General features: G+C 47.6%; 1 protein-coding gene across 12 annotated transcripts in view; it reads right to left on the bottom strand.

The window, feature by feature from the left end:
• Window positions 1-21,168, bottom strand: part of CADM1 (cell adhesion molecule 1) — a 221,722-nt gene that overhangs the window by 12,327 nt on the left and 188,227 nt on the right. For 4 of the 12 annotated variants that reach the window (XM_088138885.1, XM_088138882.1, XM_088138890.1 and 1 more), the window contains exons 8-10: window positions 20,548-20,625; window positions 9,537-9,569; window positions 697-750 (exon numbers count right to left, since the gene is read on the bottom strand). The exons of 1 other annotated variant lie outside the window; for it this stretch is intronic. In XM_088138885.1, coding sequence (XP_087995011.1) covers window positions 697-750; window positions 9,537-9,569; window positions 20,548-20,625 — 165 coding nt within the window. Of the gene's footprint in view, window positions 1-696; window positions 751-5,114; window positions 5,171-6,938; window positions 7,181-9,536; window positions 9,570-20,547; window positions 20,626-21,168 lie in introns of those variants that run through there. 7 more of the 12 variants (XM_088138886.1, XM_088138893.1, XM_088138894.1 and 4 more) reach the window with 6 other exon arrangements.

The raw sequence follows: 21,168 nt of genomic DNA, 5'->3' as shown, positions 1-21,168 counted from the left end.
AAAGGATAAAATCTACAGCGCAGGAAAAACGGTAAGCATTCTTAACCTAGATTTGTAATTCTGATTAAAAGATAAAGCACAACACGCTGTACTGGGAATGGGTTCAAAGCCCCTCTTAGCTCTAGACTGGGCAGCGTCCTGTGCAAAGCAAAGGGCAGGCATTAACGTGGGAAGGCCATCCCCCCCGCCCCCTTCCCGGCAGACGTGCCATTTGCTGTAAAGGAATAAAGTCGGTGTGCAATTAATGAACAGGCTGGGCGTGCAGACGAGGAACCCGCCTCCTCCTCCCCACTAACAGGACAGGCGGCCCTGCCAGCGCCCCCAGACGCAGCAACCTGGAGTCTGTGCCCAGGCTCCCTCTGGCATGCCCTGAGCGTTTTACAAAATAATCCACATTTCAGGTGAGAGACCTTCCAGGTAGGATTTGGCTCAGAACAGCTGCTCACAGCCTGCTGGGTAACTGCTCTGCTCCTTCTGCCCCCCGCCCCTTAAGCCTTCAAGCCGCCCCCCATCTTGGGCGACTTCCAACGGCTGGGAAGAGGGAGAGCCCAGCCCTGGGTTGGGGGGACCGTCTTCCGGAGGAGTCCAGGGGCCCGGGATGCGGCTGGGTCTCAGCTGCAGGGTGCTGGGGAAAGCAGTCAGACGCGAACAAGGCGGAGAGCAGATGCAGACAACCACACCGAGGCCAGCCCTTACCTGAGAGATCCCCATAGTCCAGCTCTTCGGCAGTATTGGGCAACTGAGTAAAGCCTTACAAATAAAAACAAACTCATTTTTCTGTGTGTTCCGCAGGGCATGAAAAACAAAACACTTAAGAACAGAGGACGATGATCTCAGGAAAAGTTATTTGCCATCTGACTTAATTTTGCTCAGATTAGCCTGCAAGGGAGGCTCTGCAACCAATTCATATCTATCAAATACATGTATGCGTGTGTGTGTGTATAGATATATATATATATATATAAATATAAACACACACAGAGACAGAATGTTTGTGTCTTTTAAATCTACAAGAAGACCAATACACCGTCAGGAAAAAAAAAATCTTGGTCTGCTCTATTTGAAAAACACAAAACATAAAAGGGAACATTCAAAGCCACTCACCCGAAGTACATGCAAGAAGTATTTCCCCAACTTGTTTCCTGCAAAACTTTCCAGGGTAAAGGGATTTGGTTCTTTTCATGAACAGCTCCAGTTAGATGCTTAAAATGTGCATTTTTTTTCCAGGTTTCTGTATACATTTCAGTCTTGTGGCAATGCCAGCTATAATATTCTCTTACCAACACAGAGCTCCGCTGGGCTGCGTTTTCAAAACAGGTTTACAGCCATGGTGAGTTGGTGCTTTTATGGGAAACGTTTTGGAAAAATCACGGAGTCTGTTGCTTAGAAAGTCATCTCAAAGCTGATAAAGTGTGTCTGTGTGGGGGGGCTGGAGCCCCTCCAGCTTTCCTGAAACTATCTTGCTTTCAAACCTTGAAGCATGCATGTTTAAACAGCTGTCCCTCCCCTACTCGCTTTACAACGGCAGTTTTGCGGGGAGGCGTTTCAGCTCAAGGTTAGGAAAGGGAGCGCGCCAAGGCCTGCGGCTCTCCCGCAAAGACCCTGCGCTTGCTTATGGGCAGAGAGGACCCTAAGAGAAGAACTCGGGGGAGGACGCCGCTGGAAGCTGGGGCCGGGCTGCTCGCCTCCCACCCCGGTCTCTCCCCCCCCCCGGAGAAAGAGGAGCGCATTCTGAGGGCATGTTTTGAGCTGACAAACGACAGGCGACTTTTCCCCTCTTCTTCTTTCTGCTTCCCCACTCTGCAGTGCTCAGTTTGGTCCTGGGAGACGTCCTCCCCTGAACTGAGCCATCTCGGCCGCTGCACATTGGGGGTTGTCAGCGTGTTAATTCATTTTTTATTTCAGCGCTTTGCCAGCCATTCGGGTGATGGTTGCTGAGTTGCAGAGTTAACTTTGAAAAGGAGGCTACCTCCTGGCCTCTGAACATGGCAAGACTAAAGTGTGTGTGGGGGGTATCAGTTGTGCCCGCTGCTTTAGCTGCAGATATAGCCTTGTTTAGCGCCAAATGAATCTCCTTCTGGGCAAACAAGCAGCTCTTTGACTTCTTGTGGCTTTGCGCACTGGGCTCAGGGCCAGCGTTTACATTCAGAACTCCTGCTTGGGCTCAAAGGGAACCTGGAGCTTGGGAAGGGCTCCGTCTGGGGCTTTGGAGGAGGCTCTTGAAACTGAGCCAGTCAGGCTAAAGATGTCACCTTGGAGGACAGCTTCATAGACAGACCCCCTCAACTGTGGTTGTGAGGTACACTAGAATGGTAAACCATTCCTGTACACACCCAACTCTGAGGAGATGCATCTGCCCCAAATGACCAGAGGCCCTGCATGTCCATTTCTTTTACTGTTGTAAATATATTTATGAAATCAGCCCACATTACAATTTTGGTGTTTGGGAAAGATCTTTGCAACTTCAGCCTTTGGCCCTCCCGTGAATGAGAAGACCTTCCCTCCCTGCTGCAGACTAACAGAGGCTATGTTACCCTTACAACGCTGAAGCTTTTGGAACGGTTGAGTAAATACTTGCTTCAGCATAATTTGGATAACATCTCCAAGTTCCAACATCAGAAACCTGCAGGCTCTTAATAAAGACATCAGTAAAAGGAGAACAGAAGGACTGAACACTCATGTGCTACGGCCTTCACACGTGTCACTTTACTGGCAGGAGCAGAAGTGCACTAAGCAAGAGGTAAGTTACAATTCATCGGTAGGGGCTGGGAAGAGCTGGATCTAGAAGGCCTTTGTTCCATCAGAACCTGAAAGACCAGTGCTGTCCACCCCATTGGTTCTGGCTCGTAACTAGGTTCTGGGATGGGACGTAGTCTGGGCTAGCTAAGTATCACCAGGAATTAGACTTGATCGAATTGCCTGCTTAAGAGAAGAACCCTTTAAGGTTAAGGAGAATTTGAGAAAACTGACTTAAGATCACATTATTTTCAGGTCTTTTCTTTTTCACTGTCAGAATTTTTTTTCTTAACCATAAAAAAGGGCAAAGCTGCATCTTTTATGAAGCAAAGGGTGTCTTACTTCTGCTTCCCTACCCAAAGGAAATAGAATAGTTCAACTTTTCCGCATAAATGTCAACAAATGTTTTGAGAAATAGTCAAGAGGGATCTTAAACATGTCACAAAGTATGCCTTGGCTTTTTTTTTTTTATTAAAAGGTTCATTTGACCTTTATTCTTCACTTTTATAAGAAAGCATTCACATATCTTTGCAGTTTTTCTGAATAAATGAAAATTAACTTTCCACTGCTTACAGTTCTTTCACCACATGGATTTAAAGAAGTGAAAATCAACTGAGTAGGAAGGGCAACGGTGGAGCACTTGTATCAAGATGAGAAAGCTAACATTCCTTCTGCAGACGTGTATTTGCCCAACACCACTCCTACTGCTTCCAGAATTGATCTGAGAGCAGCAATCAATTTTCCTTTCCTTAAAAATAAAAAAATTAAGAAAATATTATTCTGAAATGTGTTTATGGCATAAGTCTGGAGAGCTATTAAGTAATACAAACTTACTTATTGAAGCTTCCAGGCAGGATATAAAATAGTTGGATAACATCTGGACAAGAATGTGGCATCAATGGGACACTGTTAGCAGGCAAGACATGCAGTTGAACATAAAGGTACTCATGCTAGCCTGAATGGAAATTAGCAAAGGGGACTACCTGTATTTGGAACAGTTTGGGTAAGAAAAATGCAAATTTTATGTGGCTAGAGGGTTTGTTTGGCAGAAATCAGGTGATCACTGAGAAGTGATCAACAGAAAATTCTTTCTGAGATTTAAAACCTGGGTGGCTTAAGAAACTCACATATAAAATGCAATACAAGTCAGTATAATGAACAATTAAAATAGTAATCTAATTAAGTCTTGATTTAAATGAGTGCTAAAAGTAGTGAGTTAAATTTACTGAGTATGGTACCACTGCTGCTAATTAATCCCTGAAGGCCTTCAGGAAGACCCATGTCTTCACCTGATTCCAGATGGCCATGCAGGTGGGAGTCATCCTTGTCTGAAGTAGAGGAGCTGCTACAGAGAAGACAGCTGGGGGGCTCCCTCCTACTGTACCACCTGGTAGGTGGGGGCTCTCAGCAGGCATTCCTTGTTTGCGTATGATGGGCAGAAACTTTGGGGGACTAGTGGTCTCTAAGATACCCAGGCCTGAAGCCAAACAGTTCTAGGTAGTAACCGGCACCTTGAATTTTACTCAGAAACCTACTGCAGTGGACGTGTAACGTGACAATAGTGTGACTGACTACTAAGCATGCATCCCACTGCATTCTGGATTAGCTGAAGTTGCTGGGGGTCTTCAAGGGCCACCTCATGTAGAGCGAGTTGCAGTACCCTAACTTAGAGGTGACAAGGGCATCTTCAGCGCACCCTGTTCCAGGTAAGGCCACTACTGGTGAACCAGCTAAGGCTCTGCAAAAGCCCTCCTCCTACGTTCTCCACATGCTCTTCAAACCAAGCCATGAACCCAGGAGGACCCCCAGATTGCAAACCTGCACAACTCATCAAGAGTCAAAGATGGTGCCATCCTGGAATCAGGCAGCCTCCACATTGTAAGAACTGCTCCATCGTGTTTGGGTTGGGTTTATGCCCAGCAAAGTGGGTGTTTGACATGATGTGTTTAAGCCACTACAGAGCTGTAGCTCAGTTTAATCTCCACCCTAGGTGGTACTAGATGGAATAATGTAAAATGTCATCCTCATTTCTGAGCAAATATGCCCATGTGAAGTTCAAGAAACTGAGTAACCCATAGCCTTCTATGTTGCTCTTGCAGTTCTTGACAACGAACAAGGGCAATATGCAATCACCTAAGCCCAGAATTAGTTATGCTTGCAGAAGATCATTGTGAATTGTTTCAGCTTATACTCATTTCAGTTAGCCTGTTTATAAGCTTGACTATGTCTGGATTCAGTCTTCAATGAAGAGGATCTTCCTGTGTGATCAGTGTTGCTTGACCCTGGGGCAAAGTTTCTATTTAATTGTATTTCATTGGTCATACAGAACATTTTTTTCATCTTTCTCCCCCCCCCCTTTTAAAGGATGGTCTATAACATTATTATGGCTTGTTTTACCTGTTAAATTTTAATGGATTGGCTGCAAGACTGTTCTCTGTAAAGGAACCAAGATGTGGTATTTTAGATTTTCTATACACACACACACGATTCACAACTTGAACTTCACTTTCCTCTCTTCTGCTCCTAGTTTGCTTCATCAGCTTTGAGAATGACATGGAGTTTCTTCACTCCCTTAGTGATGTTGGAGTTCTGTATAATTCTTTTTGTCCCGTGTTTAAATATGACAGGCAAGACCCAATTCCTAGGCTGTGAGGCTGTTCAGAAATTGTTCCTCCAACTTTTTTTTTTTTTTTTAAACATTTGGGGACTGAGTGGGTGGGGGAAGGTGTGCTGGAACGTTATACAATGTTGAATTTTAAACGGATAGATAAGTGGATTTATTTAAAAAACTGTATGGGGTTTCTGCTCTAGGACGATGAGGAGAGGAGGCAGATGTTGTGAGGGATCCAAGGTTCTCCTGAAAGCCCAGTAATTAATGAGTACTGAGTCGAGGGGGGAGAATCAAATGCCCTTTCAGCACCTCTAACGCGGGGTCTCCATTTTTCCCAGCGCTGTGAGATGCGGTCTGCTTGGGGGATTACACCTGGCGACACAACTGGAAGCTCTGAAGAGCAACCGGTCTGTTTCCTCTCTTTGTCAACAGCATCACTGAAATGTAGACGTGATTTTAAAAGGGGTCTCTGGTTCTCATGCACGCACCAATTATTGGTTATTGAGGATAAAGGGCACATGAGCACCATTTGCAAAAAGGAAAAAGACATTCCAGAGAGAGAGAGTTTCACTGGACAAGGACTTGGAAAGGTTTCTCTAGGAACACTAAGTATATTCTGGGAAATGGCATGAAAAACAAGTTGTTCTGCTTGTTCAACTGATCTGGGGGACTGAGTTTTTCCAAAAGGCATCTGAAACACGAGGTGAGAGTTAACAAAGGAGGAGAATTCTGCAGCCGAATCCAGAGCGTCAGCTGCCGTGAACATGCTTTTACCAGAGTTCTGGCAAGGAAGGCAGACGGGAAGGGGGAGAGACACATACAGAAATCTGGAAGCTTAAGATTCTCAGCATTATGTAGGGGAAGAGTTAAGTTTTCGTGCTTTAAACTTGCCATGCATCGCTGTGGGTCAGTCCTGTGCTGTGAGAGGAGGACCTGTGGGTGGGGGTGGCTACAGTTCTGCATGCACTCCACAAACTCATCTTTTCTCCCAGTCCTTTAGGACACATTCCCAAAAGGGGGAGGGGGGGAGGGGGAGGGCCAGGCACCTTCGCTCCCATCCAAACACCCTTGAACAAGCACCTTCTGGTATTGGCATTCCATCTGTGTCCTAACTTGGCATTGTTTTTGGAGGAACTCCATCCGGTCCACAGGAGCACCATGCCCATCATGCATTTCTCACTAGCCACAGACATGCTGATGCTTATTTGGACACTGGTCAGAACAAAATGGCCAACACACACAAGAAATACCCGGTCAACTTCAGACACACTCTGGCAATGCAAGCTTGGAAGGAGACTGTGAGGAGCTGCAAACGGGAAAGAGGGTCTCAACGAATCCCCTTTTTTCCGCTCTCTCTCTCTCTTTTTTTTAAGGCAGAAAGCATAGGGTAAGTTTGCTAATTGGAGAGCGATGAAACTTCTGCCATCCCTGATGCACTGACACTATTCAAAAACAACTGTTCCTTTCGCTTGGAGCAGATCACTGTTTTCTAAAACATGTACATGAACTTGCTAAAAATCAGCAAGAGGTACTTTATTCCTCCTGCTGGGATGTTTAAGGTGTTTTTGGGGGCGGGGTGGTGGTGGCTTTAAGTAGACTGTCTCTAATGTTGGATATTTATGTATTTATTTATTTAATTATTTGTTTGTTTAAACAGACCAAGGATACTTGCAGGATCAAGGGTGGATGCAACTATTCTGACAAGCAAAACGCTGAATTATTCTCTCTGGGGAGCACCTTGAGGAAACTCGATCATTGCTTGTACTGCAGACTTCTCTTCCCAGCACTCCACGCTCCAATGCTTTCCTTGCAACATTTCGGATCTTTCTGCTCCTAAGGGTGGCCTCAAGGATTAATTTTTATAAGATTAGAAATTGGAGAGCTTATACATATCTTCCTTTCATGGACTGCTGGATGTCATAAGTGAATACAAGGTGATTTCCCCTGTTAGCTCACCAAGGCTGGTCCTTGGCGAGAAATAAACTCATTGGTTTATCTCTTGTCAGTGCTAACTGTTCTCTAGTCCAACTCAAACCAGTAAAATCCCAAGATTTTGAGACTTTATTCATTTACAGTTGGCTGTACGTTCTCAACTTACTTAAAATGTATCCCCATATTTATTACTTCATTTATTACATTTGTATGCCACTTTTCTATTTAGAAAGAACATTCGAAGTGGCTTGCAGTAAAAACTGCATACACAAACATAAACATGAAGTAAAAATAAATACAGAAGACAAAGTATAAAAACAGGAAGCTGAATACATACATTCGTGTGCATTTATTTATGGCAATGATTTACATTGCACTTTTTGGGATGAAAAAAGGCAATATAAATAATTGCAAACAAACATGAGTATTATTTAAAAACAAAACACATGGTTTCTAGGTTCCTTGCCACGGGGCAGTTGGTGGCCATGAATCTGCCTATTTATGACACGCACTGGAACGAACGTTATGCTCCCAACAGATACTGGGGCCCTCAGATCAGCCCTTCTCTAACTTGCTCTGTTCTTCTCTCTTCTTTATCTAATTTTATTCTTCGCCATTGCTGAATAACGGAAATAGGAAGATTTCTCTTTTTACGGTGGAAGCATAGAAATGGGGGCCAGATGTTTGGTTTCCATGCTACTCAACTATTCTGGGCATCACTGTGGCTCACATTACTAGGCACAGTCAAAAGAGAGGCAATCACATTTGACAATTTGTGCTGCTGTACATAATGACAACTCTTCAAGAAATAATGGCTCTCTTTGGAAGAAGCAGCATGCCATTATTGGGCATGCTAAAATAACTCCAGAAAGGAATTGGCAATGGAAAGTCTCACTTTCTCCATAATACCAAGATGGTCACAAGAGACAGTTCCAAAAGTTGCAGATTGCTATAGAATTTGGTATCTGTCGACAATCCTTGCAAAACTTTGGACCAACAACAGATAATCTTGTACTCTCCAGGTGCCTGGATTTCCACTCCAACCAGTGCTAGCTAATTGCAAAGGACAGTGGGGAAACCTCGTTCAGCATTCCAGGAGCTCAGTGTGTTTTTTTCAGTCTTTGAATTGAACGATCAAGAAGTATGGAGCGCCTATGTCTCCTGATAAAATAGAACTGAGGATGTGCCATCACTTAGACCAGTGTTGTCCAAACTTGGCCACTTTAAGATGAGTGGACTTCAACTCCCAGAATTCCCCAGCCAGCCATGCTGGCTGGGGAATTCTGGGAGTTGAAGTCCACTCATCTTAAAGTGACCAAGTTTGGACAACACTGACTTAGATGCTTTCCTATGGACAAGGGCTAAATTTCAAGATCTCTAATAGCAAATGCAGGAGCAGCACACTCCTATGCTGACCAGCCGCCCGTGTAAAGGCAGCTTCTGCTGAAGCTAACAATGAAATTCTCCTGGACCAGCCGATGCACGAGCTCATCCGAGCCCAATCAGGATTCTTAACCTGTACATAAACACCCAGTGTTCTCTTTTATCCATCCTGACAGTTATTCTAATGACCTGCCAAGCTGAGTGTCTCTTAAGACGGAAAGAAGTGCATTTTAAACCATAAATATACGGAGGCCTATTTTAACTTAAGCATAGTCAGCTTAATGACATTAAAGTCATCTCTCCAATATTTCATCACACTGGTTAAGCCTCAAATAGTCATCACGCTTTGCAAATTGACAGTGGGGTGAGGCAAGCTGTCAAGGATGGCACAGCAACTGCATCAGAAAGAGACGAGCACGGTCCTCCCGCTCAGCTGTCTGGGTCCAGGGCAGGCGGCACGCGTGGGCCAGGCTGCGCCCGAAAGAGGTCGGGCTGCGTCACTGTCCTGGAGCTCTGGGAGTTTTGCACTTCTCTGGGCCACTTCAGGAAATCCCTGGGAAATGCAGACAGGGCGCTAAAAATAAAGATGGAGCCCTGCTTCCATTTCTGCTCTGCTATCCTGACGCTTCTGCGGGTGTGGGGAAACGGTCACGTGGCATGCAGTTGAATGCACGTGGGAGAGACAAACCTAGACATCCTTTCAGGCCTTAAAAAACACGAGATGTTACGAGATCAGCCCCTTTGGAAAGGTGATTGTCCCCTGCCCCAATTTCACCTCGGCCCCTCCCCGCATCCCGCTCCCCCTTTTCTCCCAGGCTTGCCTTGCCCCTCAGCTCGGCTGAGAGAAGAGATAAAACAGGAATGCAATACCAACCGTGAACTGCCGGTTCTGCCGCCGCCGTTGTGTCTACACACGGGAACAGAGTTTGGAGGAAGGGAAGAAACAGGAGGTACAGCATGCAAAAAAGGGAAATGGAAAAAAAATGGAACAGATCATATATGAGCAAGCTTCCCAAGAACATTGCGTGACAAGCAATCATAAAATGAAAGGCCAAAGCATCTGAAGTGAGTTGCACTGTTTTAAGAGTCATGCCTTGCGCTTTGAAGCTGTGAGCCTCGGGGGCGAGGGGGGGAAAGAACCCTGGGCTGCCTTGGTTCCAGAGGTGTGCCACAGCGCTGCTTTCTGGCAGGGCGCATGCAAAGCTGAAGAGACACCTGCTCTTCCTGGGAAGGCTCCCAGGCGCTCCAAACAGCTCCAGATTAAGGCAGCAGAGGCAGGTCCTCTGGAGGCCTTCAGACATTCAAACATTGCCTCTGCAAGCTGGGTCTCCCTCTGTGCTTGACTGCTGGAGGAGCCATGGGCTTCCGCTCCCTTCCCCATGCGCAGGAATGACAGGAAGGCCGCTGGGCAGGAATGCACCCGCCACTGCATTCTTGCCCCTGGAAAGCCAAGGCTGTAGTGGGAAAGACGTTTTGCCTCCAGCAAGCCATGCAGAGAGACCACCGCAAGGGCGCACGGTGTCTTTGCAGAAAGTGAAGAGATGCATTCTGCAAAAACCACCCCCTTCGCTCTCAAACATTTCATAGAAATGAAGTGGGTCTAAAATTTTATGTCTTCTTAGAAAAAATGAAGGTATGGGACACCAACATGCCAACCCCCCCCCGCCCCAGTGAGGGTGGGGGAGCAGAGGACACTACTGACAGGATATCCCCAGGCAGCCCTGCCTTCTGGAGCTAAGCTGAAGGGGTTCAGATGGATGGTGAACGTCTCTTTTGGCATCAAGATCACAACAGAGTCCCTTGCAGTTGGCTTCATTCTCCAGGGACCAGGCCACCCTGAAGAAGCCAAAGGGGTCTTTTTCCACCCTCCTGATGCAACTGTAGCTCTTCTTGTGCCCAGCACAGCACAGCAGCTCAAAGGCTGTGTGGAGTTTGCTCAACATCAGAGGATCTGAAGCGTTACAGCTCATGTCCGATGTAGCGCTTAGGCCTGGCTTGGCCTGCACTTATGACCCAGACCGGCCAATCCTTCGGCTCTCTAAAACGAGCCCCGGACCCCGGGTACCTGAATATCCCAGCAGGAGCTGGCCGTGGCATTGGATGCTTCAGCAGCACCCTGTGGGTCCTCAGCAGCATCTCTCGGGGCTGCAACCCAGAGATGCTGCTCTGTTGGGTGGAACTGTGCTGAGAAGGGAAATGTAAACCGAATTTCCCCAGCGCAGCTCCAAGGAGCCATTGGCGGACCCAAGGAGGGCTTTCTCTCTTCAGCAGAGGCAATGTTTAAATGAAAAAAGCATGTCTTTGTGCAAAGCGCTGCAACACACAAGGGAGCCCACAAGCGACCTCCAACTTCAGCTGCACGATCACAGTGAACGAGGACGGGGTGGTGTTTCTCCGCACTCTGCGAGTGGGTTGACCTTCCTGCTACGCTGAAAGCAGGGTCACTTCCCTCTTGCAGCCAGGGTGCGTGTGCACTTCCCTTCCCAGAGCAGGGGGCAGGACCAAAGAAATACCTGGACAATGCCCGTGCCGGTGGGGCAGGAGTGGGGGCACATCATACTTACGGGCTGGAACATTCTAATACCTGGAGCAAAACCATCCTCTTTGCCCAACTAAGAGAGGCATTTGGTCAAAACTGGCATGACCACAATTCCCCTACAAACTGAGCCTCCCTCCCATCACAGACAGCTTCTGCAGGCAGCTTTAGCCAAGTCAGAGCACCCAAACCGCCCAAGGGCAGCAGAAGCAAGAAGAGCTTGAGGTCTCCCCATCGTTACCGCCGTGGCGTAGCCAACAAGGCCTTGTTCTAGGAAGGGCACACTGAGGCTTGTGTGCAGGTGTGGGATGGGGATAAGACCGGGGGGGGGGCAGCTGAGTCAGCGTGAGCTGGGCCTTCTGTTCTGAAATTTTGTGGCATCTCCAAAGCAACCCCGAATGGTGTCCTGGATGGCTGCAGGGGATGCAAAACTGTGCAGGAATCAGAACTTCTATCCACGTGCTGGAAAAAGACGATTTGTTAAGGAATATGGTTCCGGGCCCACAGTGCAGCTCGCTTTCCCATCCAGGGACAGAGCAGGAGACAAACAAACAAAAATGAAACACAAAAATTTCAAGCGGTTAAGGCGAACAAATATTCCAAGTCAAACAACATTATGTTGGCTGCAGCTGGAATGGCAAAGTTGCGATTAGAGGGAGGGGGAGGGATGGGCCGCGGCGAGCAGCAAAGTAGTTGCACGGTGCCCTGCCTCTCCGGGCAATGCAGCCTCCCAGCTACCCTCCCAGCGGCTTCCTAGTCCGATAAGGCCTTTGCCTGCCAAAGATGCAGAGGTGCACGGGGAGAAACGTGTATAAGGCACTTTCCAGCAACGCAAAGGCAGCACACAGGACAGCCCTCCCAACTCCTTCTGAAGGGCAAACAAGAGCGCCCGCTGCCATCTTTGGCAAGGACCCCAAGAAACAGATAAAAACCAATTCCAGAGTGTGCCAGTGTCCTATGAGAGAGAGAAAGTCTGAGCTCCCTTTGGGGGATGCCCTCCCCTGTTCCCGGCTAAAGAGCACAGCGTATATGCAAACTCTGCACTAAAGCCATCCTGTCTGCCTGTCATAATGACGAGAAGTTGCCCATGCCTTTAGTTTGGGAACCTGGTCTCAAGGATAATTCAGACCTGAGATCAGGAGAAAGGATGGTCCAACTAGAATGAAAGGTCAGTTTTTGCTCAAGATTTGACCTGCTTTTCAAAGGCGCTTTCTTAAAACACAGACACACACACACACACACACACACACAGATGACGAAGGCATTATTCGTTCCACTGGAGTGCCAAGAGAACGACATGAACGCATCCCTGGAGCTGCTCGGACTCAACCCATGGGAGGTTCTACCTTCCCCATCAAACTATGGAACACAAAAGTGGAACATGCCAGAATGGTCCAGGCCTTTGGGATCACACATTTAACCAGGTTGTGAAGAGAAAATCACTAACAAGCACCCCTTGCACCCCCCGAGACAGCTTGGCAATATTCATGTGAAACAGTAGAGCTGAAACTCCTCTGCGGCATATTTTGATCTATTCAGATGGCTTCTCTCCAACTTAAAATTGTTCACTGAATGTGACAGACTGAGGGTTTAAAAACTAATCCATAAAATTAGTCCACAGTCTCTAACAGAATGGATTTTTTAAATGAAAATGAAAACCCAAGGACACATTTTTAATAAATGCCCTAAAAGTTTGCACAGGCAAAGTCTTGTATATAGAAATTGGGTACCGGGAGTTAATTGCTGCCTTGAGAAACGATCTTGCCTTCAGCTGCCTGCCAGTTTTCACCCACCGGCCACAGGATGGGTCATTAGTCAGATCCCACCAAAGAGTGAGCCCTGGGTGGGGGGCAGAATCCAGACACAAAGCCACACTTCCTTTCTGAGGATCTAGGGCCCCACGCCCTGGGAAGATCATCGTGATGGAACAAAGTGACTATTGGCAGGGCTAACTTGGCTTAGGTATGAACATTATTGAATATTTCACTATGTATTAAGTTTTACTTATGATATTGGATTTCTGATCCAAGACCGCAATACAGTTTTGATTTGGTTTGATCTGGGCAGCACCAGTTCCAGGCAGCTCACCCAAGCTAAAAAGTCTGGAGCCCACCCAATGCTCCAGGGTTTCTTAAAAGCAGAACTTGATGGAACCAAGCTGCTGGGATTGTAAAGTTTGGTCAGAAACCTGCATTCATTTCCCTTTAAAAACAAAACAAATCCTCATTTCTTCTGTATTACATTTCAGTGAAAGTCAGCAACGGCTCAGTTCACACAAGAACACGGAAAGGCAGAGACGGGCAAGAGACGGAGAGATGAAGAACAGCAAGGAAGGGGGTCCAGCATGATCTGCAGCCCAAGTCAGAACAGCGCTTTGGCAGAGCGGTTGGCTTGCACGACACCCTTGAGGCAACTTCATTTGCAGACCAGATGTTTCACAAAAATAATCAGGATCCGTTTAGGAATTTTGTGTAGCATGGAAAATTATTTTTTTGAAGCATGGCACCGCACACGGGGCTGCGATTTAATGCTTCACCCCTCCCCGCTCTCCTTCCAGGCTTCCTTCTCTAGCAAAATGGAAGCCGTCTTGCATCAGCAAGAAAAGCACCTCCGAACATTTGTTTAATCAAAGGTCTCCTGGATAAGCACCCGTGCAATAAAGACGTGCACAGCTTTTTGTTTTCCCACAAAGTCCTAAAGTGCTGCTCTCGATGTCGGGGCAATTTGCATTTGCGGTGCTCAGCAGGGCTTCCCAAGGGGACGCAGGTGGATTCGCTTTTGCTGACAGAGCATCAGAGGCCCTTGAAAGTGGAAAGCCTCCTTGCATGTTCAGGAGCATCCAGGCATGCTGGTGAAAATCACACCTTCATGACACATTCTGGCTGGCTCTCCTTCCCCCAAGGACCTTCCCCTTGTCTTTGGTTCAGGCTAGCTGGGTGCAAACCAAGGAGAGCAATGCCAAACCGTTGTGGGTGTGGAACAAGTGGCTTGGGGTGGTCTGCGCATGCATGGAAACGTGTGTTTTGGATGGGGGGTCCATACACAGGAGGTGGAGATGGACCAAAATGGGGTTCTTCTGGCCAGGAGGGGCTTGGGAGCAGCTTATCATGGGGAAAAGACAAGGCTGAGGGGTCTCCTTTGGAAAGGCACATGAGAGAGTGACAGCGGTGCGGACGGAAGACAGAGAAGGGGCTGGGAAGATCAGGATGGGGGGGGGGCAACACACAGGCTATGCAAGGGGAGAGAAGGAATGGCCTGTTCCAGCTTTACCTGACTTGTCCCATCAAATCCCTCCAAAATCCCTCCAGATTTCATTTCAGCCAAAACCGGAACAACTAAAACATTCTGGATTTTGTTTCTGATGAACTACGGCTGACCCAAACGTTTGGCAGGACTTCTGGGACGCAAAGGTTTATTTCAGGTTTGAAACAAAACCCGCCTGCATTTCCTACACGTGTCGACACACGAGGAACCTCGATGTCCGTAATGGGTGCCAGCCCAGCCCGGTAGTGGAAACTTCGCGGCTGCAGGGGCTCCGGCTCCTCCCTTTGAACGTGGTTGCAGAGAGGACAGAAATGTCAGGCAATTGCAGGGCCTGTGCTAAATTAACTTGACATTTTACCAGAGGCACAAGGAGCCAAAGGAGAGAATAAATAATTGGTGAGAACTAAATTGTTCGCCTCGATCTGTGAAATGGTGCTGGTGACTTCGCTCCATTGTGTACCACACAGTGACAACACAGAGAAGAGGAAGCGATGTGGCTTATCCAAGAATCAGGGTGCCTGGTTGACATTTGGTTATTTCTGAAGCCCTAAGGACGGTGGCGCTTCCTGGGGAGAATCCAGGACCTTTAAAACCGTTTAACACCTGTGCTTCGGTGGGGCACCAAAGGGCCTCGGAACGTATTTATCCCGGTCTCCCAACGAAGGGCCTGGATCTGCCCATGTCATGGAAGCATGTGCTCATGCAAGGCTCTGCTAAGCTAACGTGATGCTTCTTTTACCGAGGGTCGTTAAAAGGCCAAGAAAGCAGGGGCGGCAGGTTTTGACCGCCAGAAGACAAGCAGCCACACTTCAGCAGGTCGTTTTCAGCAGCGCCCAGCCCTGGAAGCCAGGTGGGTTATCCAGCCTTCATGACGAAGAGCCATGGGGGCACCTGTTCACAGAATTAGCGGAGTCCCTTCTCTAAAGCCATCTATGCCAGCAGCCCTCGACGCCCCTTGGGACAGTGGGCTCTACTGATATTACATATTGCGCGAGGAACCCTACCTTTTCCCTGGGTCTACTGCCAAACAGCTTCAGTGTTTCCTTGCATTTCCTAAAACAAAAATCCACTGAGAGAACTAATTCTGGATAGTCCTGACCTCACTGCAGTTCATCCTGAAATCTGTGTTAAAAATTGGCACAGTGCTCTTTTACAGGATGGCAGGGGTAAGAAAAGTTTGAAAACAGCTTTTAAGCTATTGCAAAAGCAAATGTTGAAGGAACTGACAAGCTGCCTGGTTGCCCTGGTGCCTCTACTAAAGACGCCCAGAAGTCTTCCTCAGTGGGTGTTCTCCAGTTGGACCATCTCACACAAGGCCAAGCCAGCATGGACAATAGCTGGGGGATGAGAGAAGGTGAAGGCACAAACATCTGGCCAGCACCAAGCTTGGGAAAAGTGCAGGGGCTCTCCTATCCAGGCCTAATCCAACCCTTCTGATGCCAACATCAGATCCTCCTCAGAAACATGCTTGGGCACCCATCACTCAGTCAGCATGGAAACCAAAAGAGATGAACAAGGTTAACACACACACACAAATCCCAACATACCTTATAGAAGGGGGAAAAACGTCTACTGGGGTGGGGATGAGTGAGAAATTAAGATACACTGAATGCATCCTGCCCGCCCCCTACCTCCATGCTGTGCCTCAAAGAGAAATATTTTAACAAATATTAAAAACTATTTAATTAACTCATGGAGCAGGGAGGGGGAACACCTGTTTGAGGTGAATACTTGGGGGCTAATTTAAACTTTACACCCTGTCCTGCCATATTGTGACCCTTTACCACAGAGGTGACAGGGGATCTAGGGGCCGGAAGGAGACGAGGTTAGACTGAGCTGCAAAGGGCATCTGGAATAAGGGTAACGGACATTTAATTTAAAGGGGGATTAAAGGGGTGGGGAGATGGATTTCTAGTTGGCTGAAGTACAGGGACAAGAACAGAATATTGTCTATGGAAAAATCCCTCATAATTATAAAGCGAGAATTAATTTTGCTTAATGAGGGTTCTGGAAGTCTCAGGAAAACACACTAATTCAGGGTCAAGATTCAAGAGAGGCTGGGGTAGTGGAAATAGGAGCTTCTACTTTGCACAAATACAGCAACGAGACTGCTGTGTTTGTCCCTTTGGGACGGTCACATGGACCACTTGGTGCTGGTGATGGTGGATTGGAAGGAAAATCCCTGAGATATCTCATGCAGAGATATCCAGAAAATCCAAGGCTGAGCCTTACTGGAATCTGAATTTGAGTCTCCTATTTAGATCTTTACTCAATGCGCCTTTTGCTTAAAGGGTGGGGGCTGCATGGGAAGGGAAGAGCCGCAGCAGACCCCCGAGGCTTTTAGGAAAGCATTATTCCTAGTGAGTCCTGCATAAAATGTTGGTAATTATGCTAATTTCATTTGGAGAATGGTTTCCGTTATACAAACCTTTAGCACAGAAGAAGAATATGGATTCCTGGAGTTTTACCCTGGCACTTAATCATTGCTGTTTGCCTGTTGAGGCTTTTAAGGCTAATGGGTGGCTCTGAGTTCTACCGAATGCGGCACGAGTGGAAATTCATTTCTGTAGCCGTTTGTCAGGAGATAATACACCAAGCAAATTTAAGCAGACAACCCACTCCCTTGCAGGAAAGGAGAAGGGCGGCATTTTGTTCTCTAACCTTTCATCTGTTTGAAGAGAGAGAGCCCAAGTTAAATTCCATGCGTGCGATATCAAGGCTTCCGGATAAGATAAATACATACACAGCTTGTCTACTAAGACACAGCAACGCGGCAAGATCCTATCCATCAAAAAAGGGGATTTGACAAAATTGCTCTAGTAGCAATCTCAGCTTAACTGCGCCTCAGCGCCAGATCGTGTGTTACAACAAGGGCATTTGGGGCTGAAGGAAGAGGAGGTACAAACTCCGAGACCGGAGCTGCACGGACTGGAGACCAGCAGGCTTTCCGGGAAGGCTTACGGGGACATAATTTTTTTAAAAAGGGGGGTGGGGGGCGAGGGGCAATGCTTAAAAGGAAATTCCGTGGCCAAAGAAACAAGAAGCCATAACTGGGAGGTGCCACTGGTCCCGTGCTCTGTGGTAAGTGTTGCTAGAAGAGCAATGCTGAACTATCAATTCCAAATCAACATGACTGGCTTGTATTTCCCGGCCTTTCACCCTGCAGATTCTTCAAATACGTCTACTCGGAAGGGCACAAATGATGGGCCGCCTTCTGGCTCCTTCATCCAGACAGAGAGCAGAATCCGACCCTCCCTCCTGCTGCCTGGGAACCATATTCCCCATCCATCTGGAGTCTGCCAAGTTGGGGAAGGACCATTCAGCTGACGGGCAGAATGGGACGGATCCGTTTCCACCGTTTACTGGGCCAGGGAGATCTTGGGAGAGGCTTTCACGCAGACGCTCCTGCAGAGGACGAGCTCTGTCTCTGACAGAAGCACCCCGTCATCCTTCATGCAGGAGGAAGGCCTCTTCTGACTGAATGTACTATGCTCTCATAGCCAAGGCATGCTCTAAAGACGAAAACAGGCCTCCTGCTTCAGGAATAGTGCTCTCCACCATGGAGAAATTTATGCAGAATCAATTAGCTTAAACTCATGGAATTAATCCTTTTCCCCCCTTGATAGCCAAACCCATGCGCACGCGCGCACACACACACACACACAAAGCCAAGGGGAACCTGTACAGGAGACTGGATTCCACAAAGATTTGAAAGATGCCCAATTCATGCAGTACAAAGAGCCTATTTGTCTCCCGTTTGTGGCTGCAGGTAACACACAGCATGACAAGAAATAGAAGAACAGGGAGAAGGAAGACACACAACCCTCTATAAAGAAGATTAGCGCCTGTCAGCAGCATTCTGGCAACCAAATTAAGCGACATACTGACTCAGGAGGAACTGAGCTTAAAAGATGCGGGGGGGGGGGAGGCGTGTCTTTTCTTCAACACACACACAAAGTCAGAGGGGAAAACAGTGAAACTAACATCCATAGACTTGGCATACAGGAGGGGTTTCAGGTGAGGAGAAGCAAACCCAGGAGGGCCGAAGAGGGATACCTTTGATCTTGGGAAGACAGGAAGGTGCCATACAGCCCATATGGAAAAGAGCAATTTTGCTGGGGTCTGTAAAACATTCTGCAATAGACCTTGTGTCCTCCAAACGAGCCATTCAGAAAAGAGGCTGGTGCGGAGGACACAACACCTTGAAGGGGTCATCAAATTCTGGGACAACCCGGGCCAGGATTCTGCTCTATGGCTGGGCAGCCGTAACTGTGGAACACCACGGGCTTCAGTGGGGATTGAGTGCCTGGCTAAAAGTAGGTTCAAAGAAATACTGAGTAAGAGAAAGAGTCAGGGGCTGTCCAGTCCACGTTCCCTCCAACCTTGCCTGACCCCACGAGGCTGGAGGGTGGACTCAAGTCAAACCTCTTGCTCTGCTGAGGCTTGACTTCTTCTTCTCTTAGGTGAGAAGCTGAAACTTTCTCCATCAAGTCTGATCAACTCTGGCCTTAAGTTCAGCATCCCTGATTTACTAGCCAACTCCAACCTGGACATACTATTTTCTAAAACATCAGGATTTTGCTTTCAGAAATCATCCTGAACACCTTACAGCCTCTCAGCTGATCCGTGGGAATGAAAAAGTACTCATCTCCTTCTGCGACTGCGGGAGCACTATTGAAAGCAATGAGCAAGATGGCCAGTCGGGAAGGAGTGCAGCCAGCCACGGTGGGACACTGCGACCCAAGCTGAGGCAGTTTCCTCGTATTGCTTTCAGGAACAGCACGTTGAGCCCACAGGTATTGCCACATTTCCAATTTCTCCCAGTCATCAAATGAGCACCCCAAGACAGCAAAAAGCACACAATATTAATTCAAATTCATGAAGTCCCTTTGCATGGCCAGATGTGAGCATGACAAGAGGAATGCTGACTTTATGGCCCCTGGCTCCCCCTTGATCTGCTTCTTGGAGGGGGTGAAGGTCACCTGGAATCATCACCACTGAGCAACCCACAGAGCAGGCTAGACCCTATGACTACACAACTGTGGAAGTAAATAAGCCACACAGACAGATATCGGTTTTCTTAAGAGTCTGGAAGGAGAAAGTTGTAACAAGGCAAAACGCTTGACGGTCAACACAAGAAAAAATGATGGTTAAGGCACACTGAGAGGAAAGGTTTTGTTATTTCAGTAGACCCAACATTTCTGAATCTCAGAGAAAACAAAGCATGTGTGATCTAGCTCAGGGGTGAGAGCATCATGACAGACAGGCAGGAGGCCAAAGACTGCCCGATGAAGCAAGGTGGAAGTCACACAGGTTGCTTCTGAAGCGAGAAGAGTGCAGTCTCGCCTCCTGTGCTGGACTCAATGCACAAGTCCGCTTCTGGTCATGAGCCCAAGAGGGAAGAACGAAGGAAGAAGAGAAACCACTGCAACAGAAGCCCCCAGGAGCCCAGGGGGACATGGAAGGGGGGACATGGCTGCTCTCAGGTTGCCAGCGGAAGCTGAGACATGTGCCCTGGAAAAGGCAGGTACATGGTGGTTGAATGGGGTGGCTCAAAATGGTGAGTGGGAAGGGTTAGGGTGGAGTTTTACGATGCTGGGCAAAAGGGTGACAAAACAGCCACCTTGGGTGCAATGTGCTTGCAGCTGGAGATGCTGAGGTAGTGTATGAAAACCAAAAACCAAATTAATTGTCTTTATGAAGAATGATGCCTGTAGACCAGAGCTGAAAAGGAGAATCAGTTCTTTGTGTTTTAAAGAAAGAAAAGTTGAACTCAGGTTGAACAGAAGGGGTCACATCCACTTACAGAGTACCCTAAAGATGTTTTCAATTTCAGCTGCATATGCCTCTGTTAGGGGAGGGTGATTCAGAAGGTAGAAGGCACTTCCAGGGGCAACTTCCCAAACCCTTTGGAGTCACATTACCCAGGCAAGACAAAAAACAAAATGAAGCAGGAATAAATGAAGTTGGTAAAGAAGCCTTTTCCTCTCTCTTTTATGGCCCCTCACTCCCCCACCCCTTCCCTTGAGGTAAAGCACAACACATCTTTAGGTTTCGACCCATATGGTTTATGAAGGTACTATACCTGCGGTGATGGTGGTGGTGGTGGTGGTGGTGATGGTGGAAGGGGTGGTGGTGGGTGGAGGGAGAGTTGTGGGAAGATCTAGATAAAACACATAAAAAAAAGAAAGAAACAGAAACAGAAAAAAAGCAAATTAAAGGAAATGAGCAGAACACAAAAATGGTCAATAAATCAACCATTTTTTAATTTTAAATTAAATTTAAATTAAAGAAGCCAAACAAAAGGATGGTGGTTAACAGCTTTGCTTAGTCCTGCCACCACTGAAGGTGGCCAGAGGATGACTGCAGCATGCAGGTAGCAGTCCTCGCTTGGGGTGGATGAGATCCAACGGGACTTAGCCCCCACCTCCCCACCCCTCCAGTATAGGGAGATGGGCGGGGGAGACGGACAGGACACAGAACACACAATTAGTTACAGATGCAAGACCGTGTGGAATGGTATGGGGGAAGCCTGGATGGAGACCACCTCCAAAACCCGCAAGAGAAAACTCCACTCCAGTTGCATGTTTTCCACAGGAAGGAGGTCTGTTTGCAACGCATAAGAACAATATTAAAGCTTCGTTTGTTTTTGTTTATTTGGCTGGTGTTTTGACATCTGAAAAATAGGGGCCAGGCACGTGGGGTG

Source organism: Python bivittatus, unplaced genomic scaffold, assembly GCF_059951505.1.
Source record: "Python bivittatus isolate LINGU-HERP-01145 unplaced genomic scaffold, Pbiv_v1 ctg000320_np1212, whole genome shotgun sequence".
NCBI lineage: Eukaryota > Metazoa > Chordata > Lepidosauria > Squamata > Pythonidae > Python > Python bivittatus.
The sequence above is the reverse complement of the archived record's forward strand: the minus strand, read 5'-3'. Positions and strand labels throughout refer to the sequence as shown.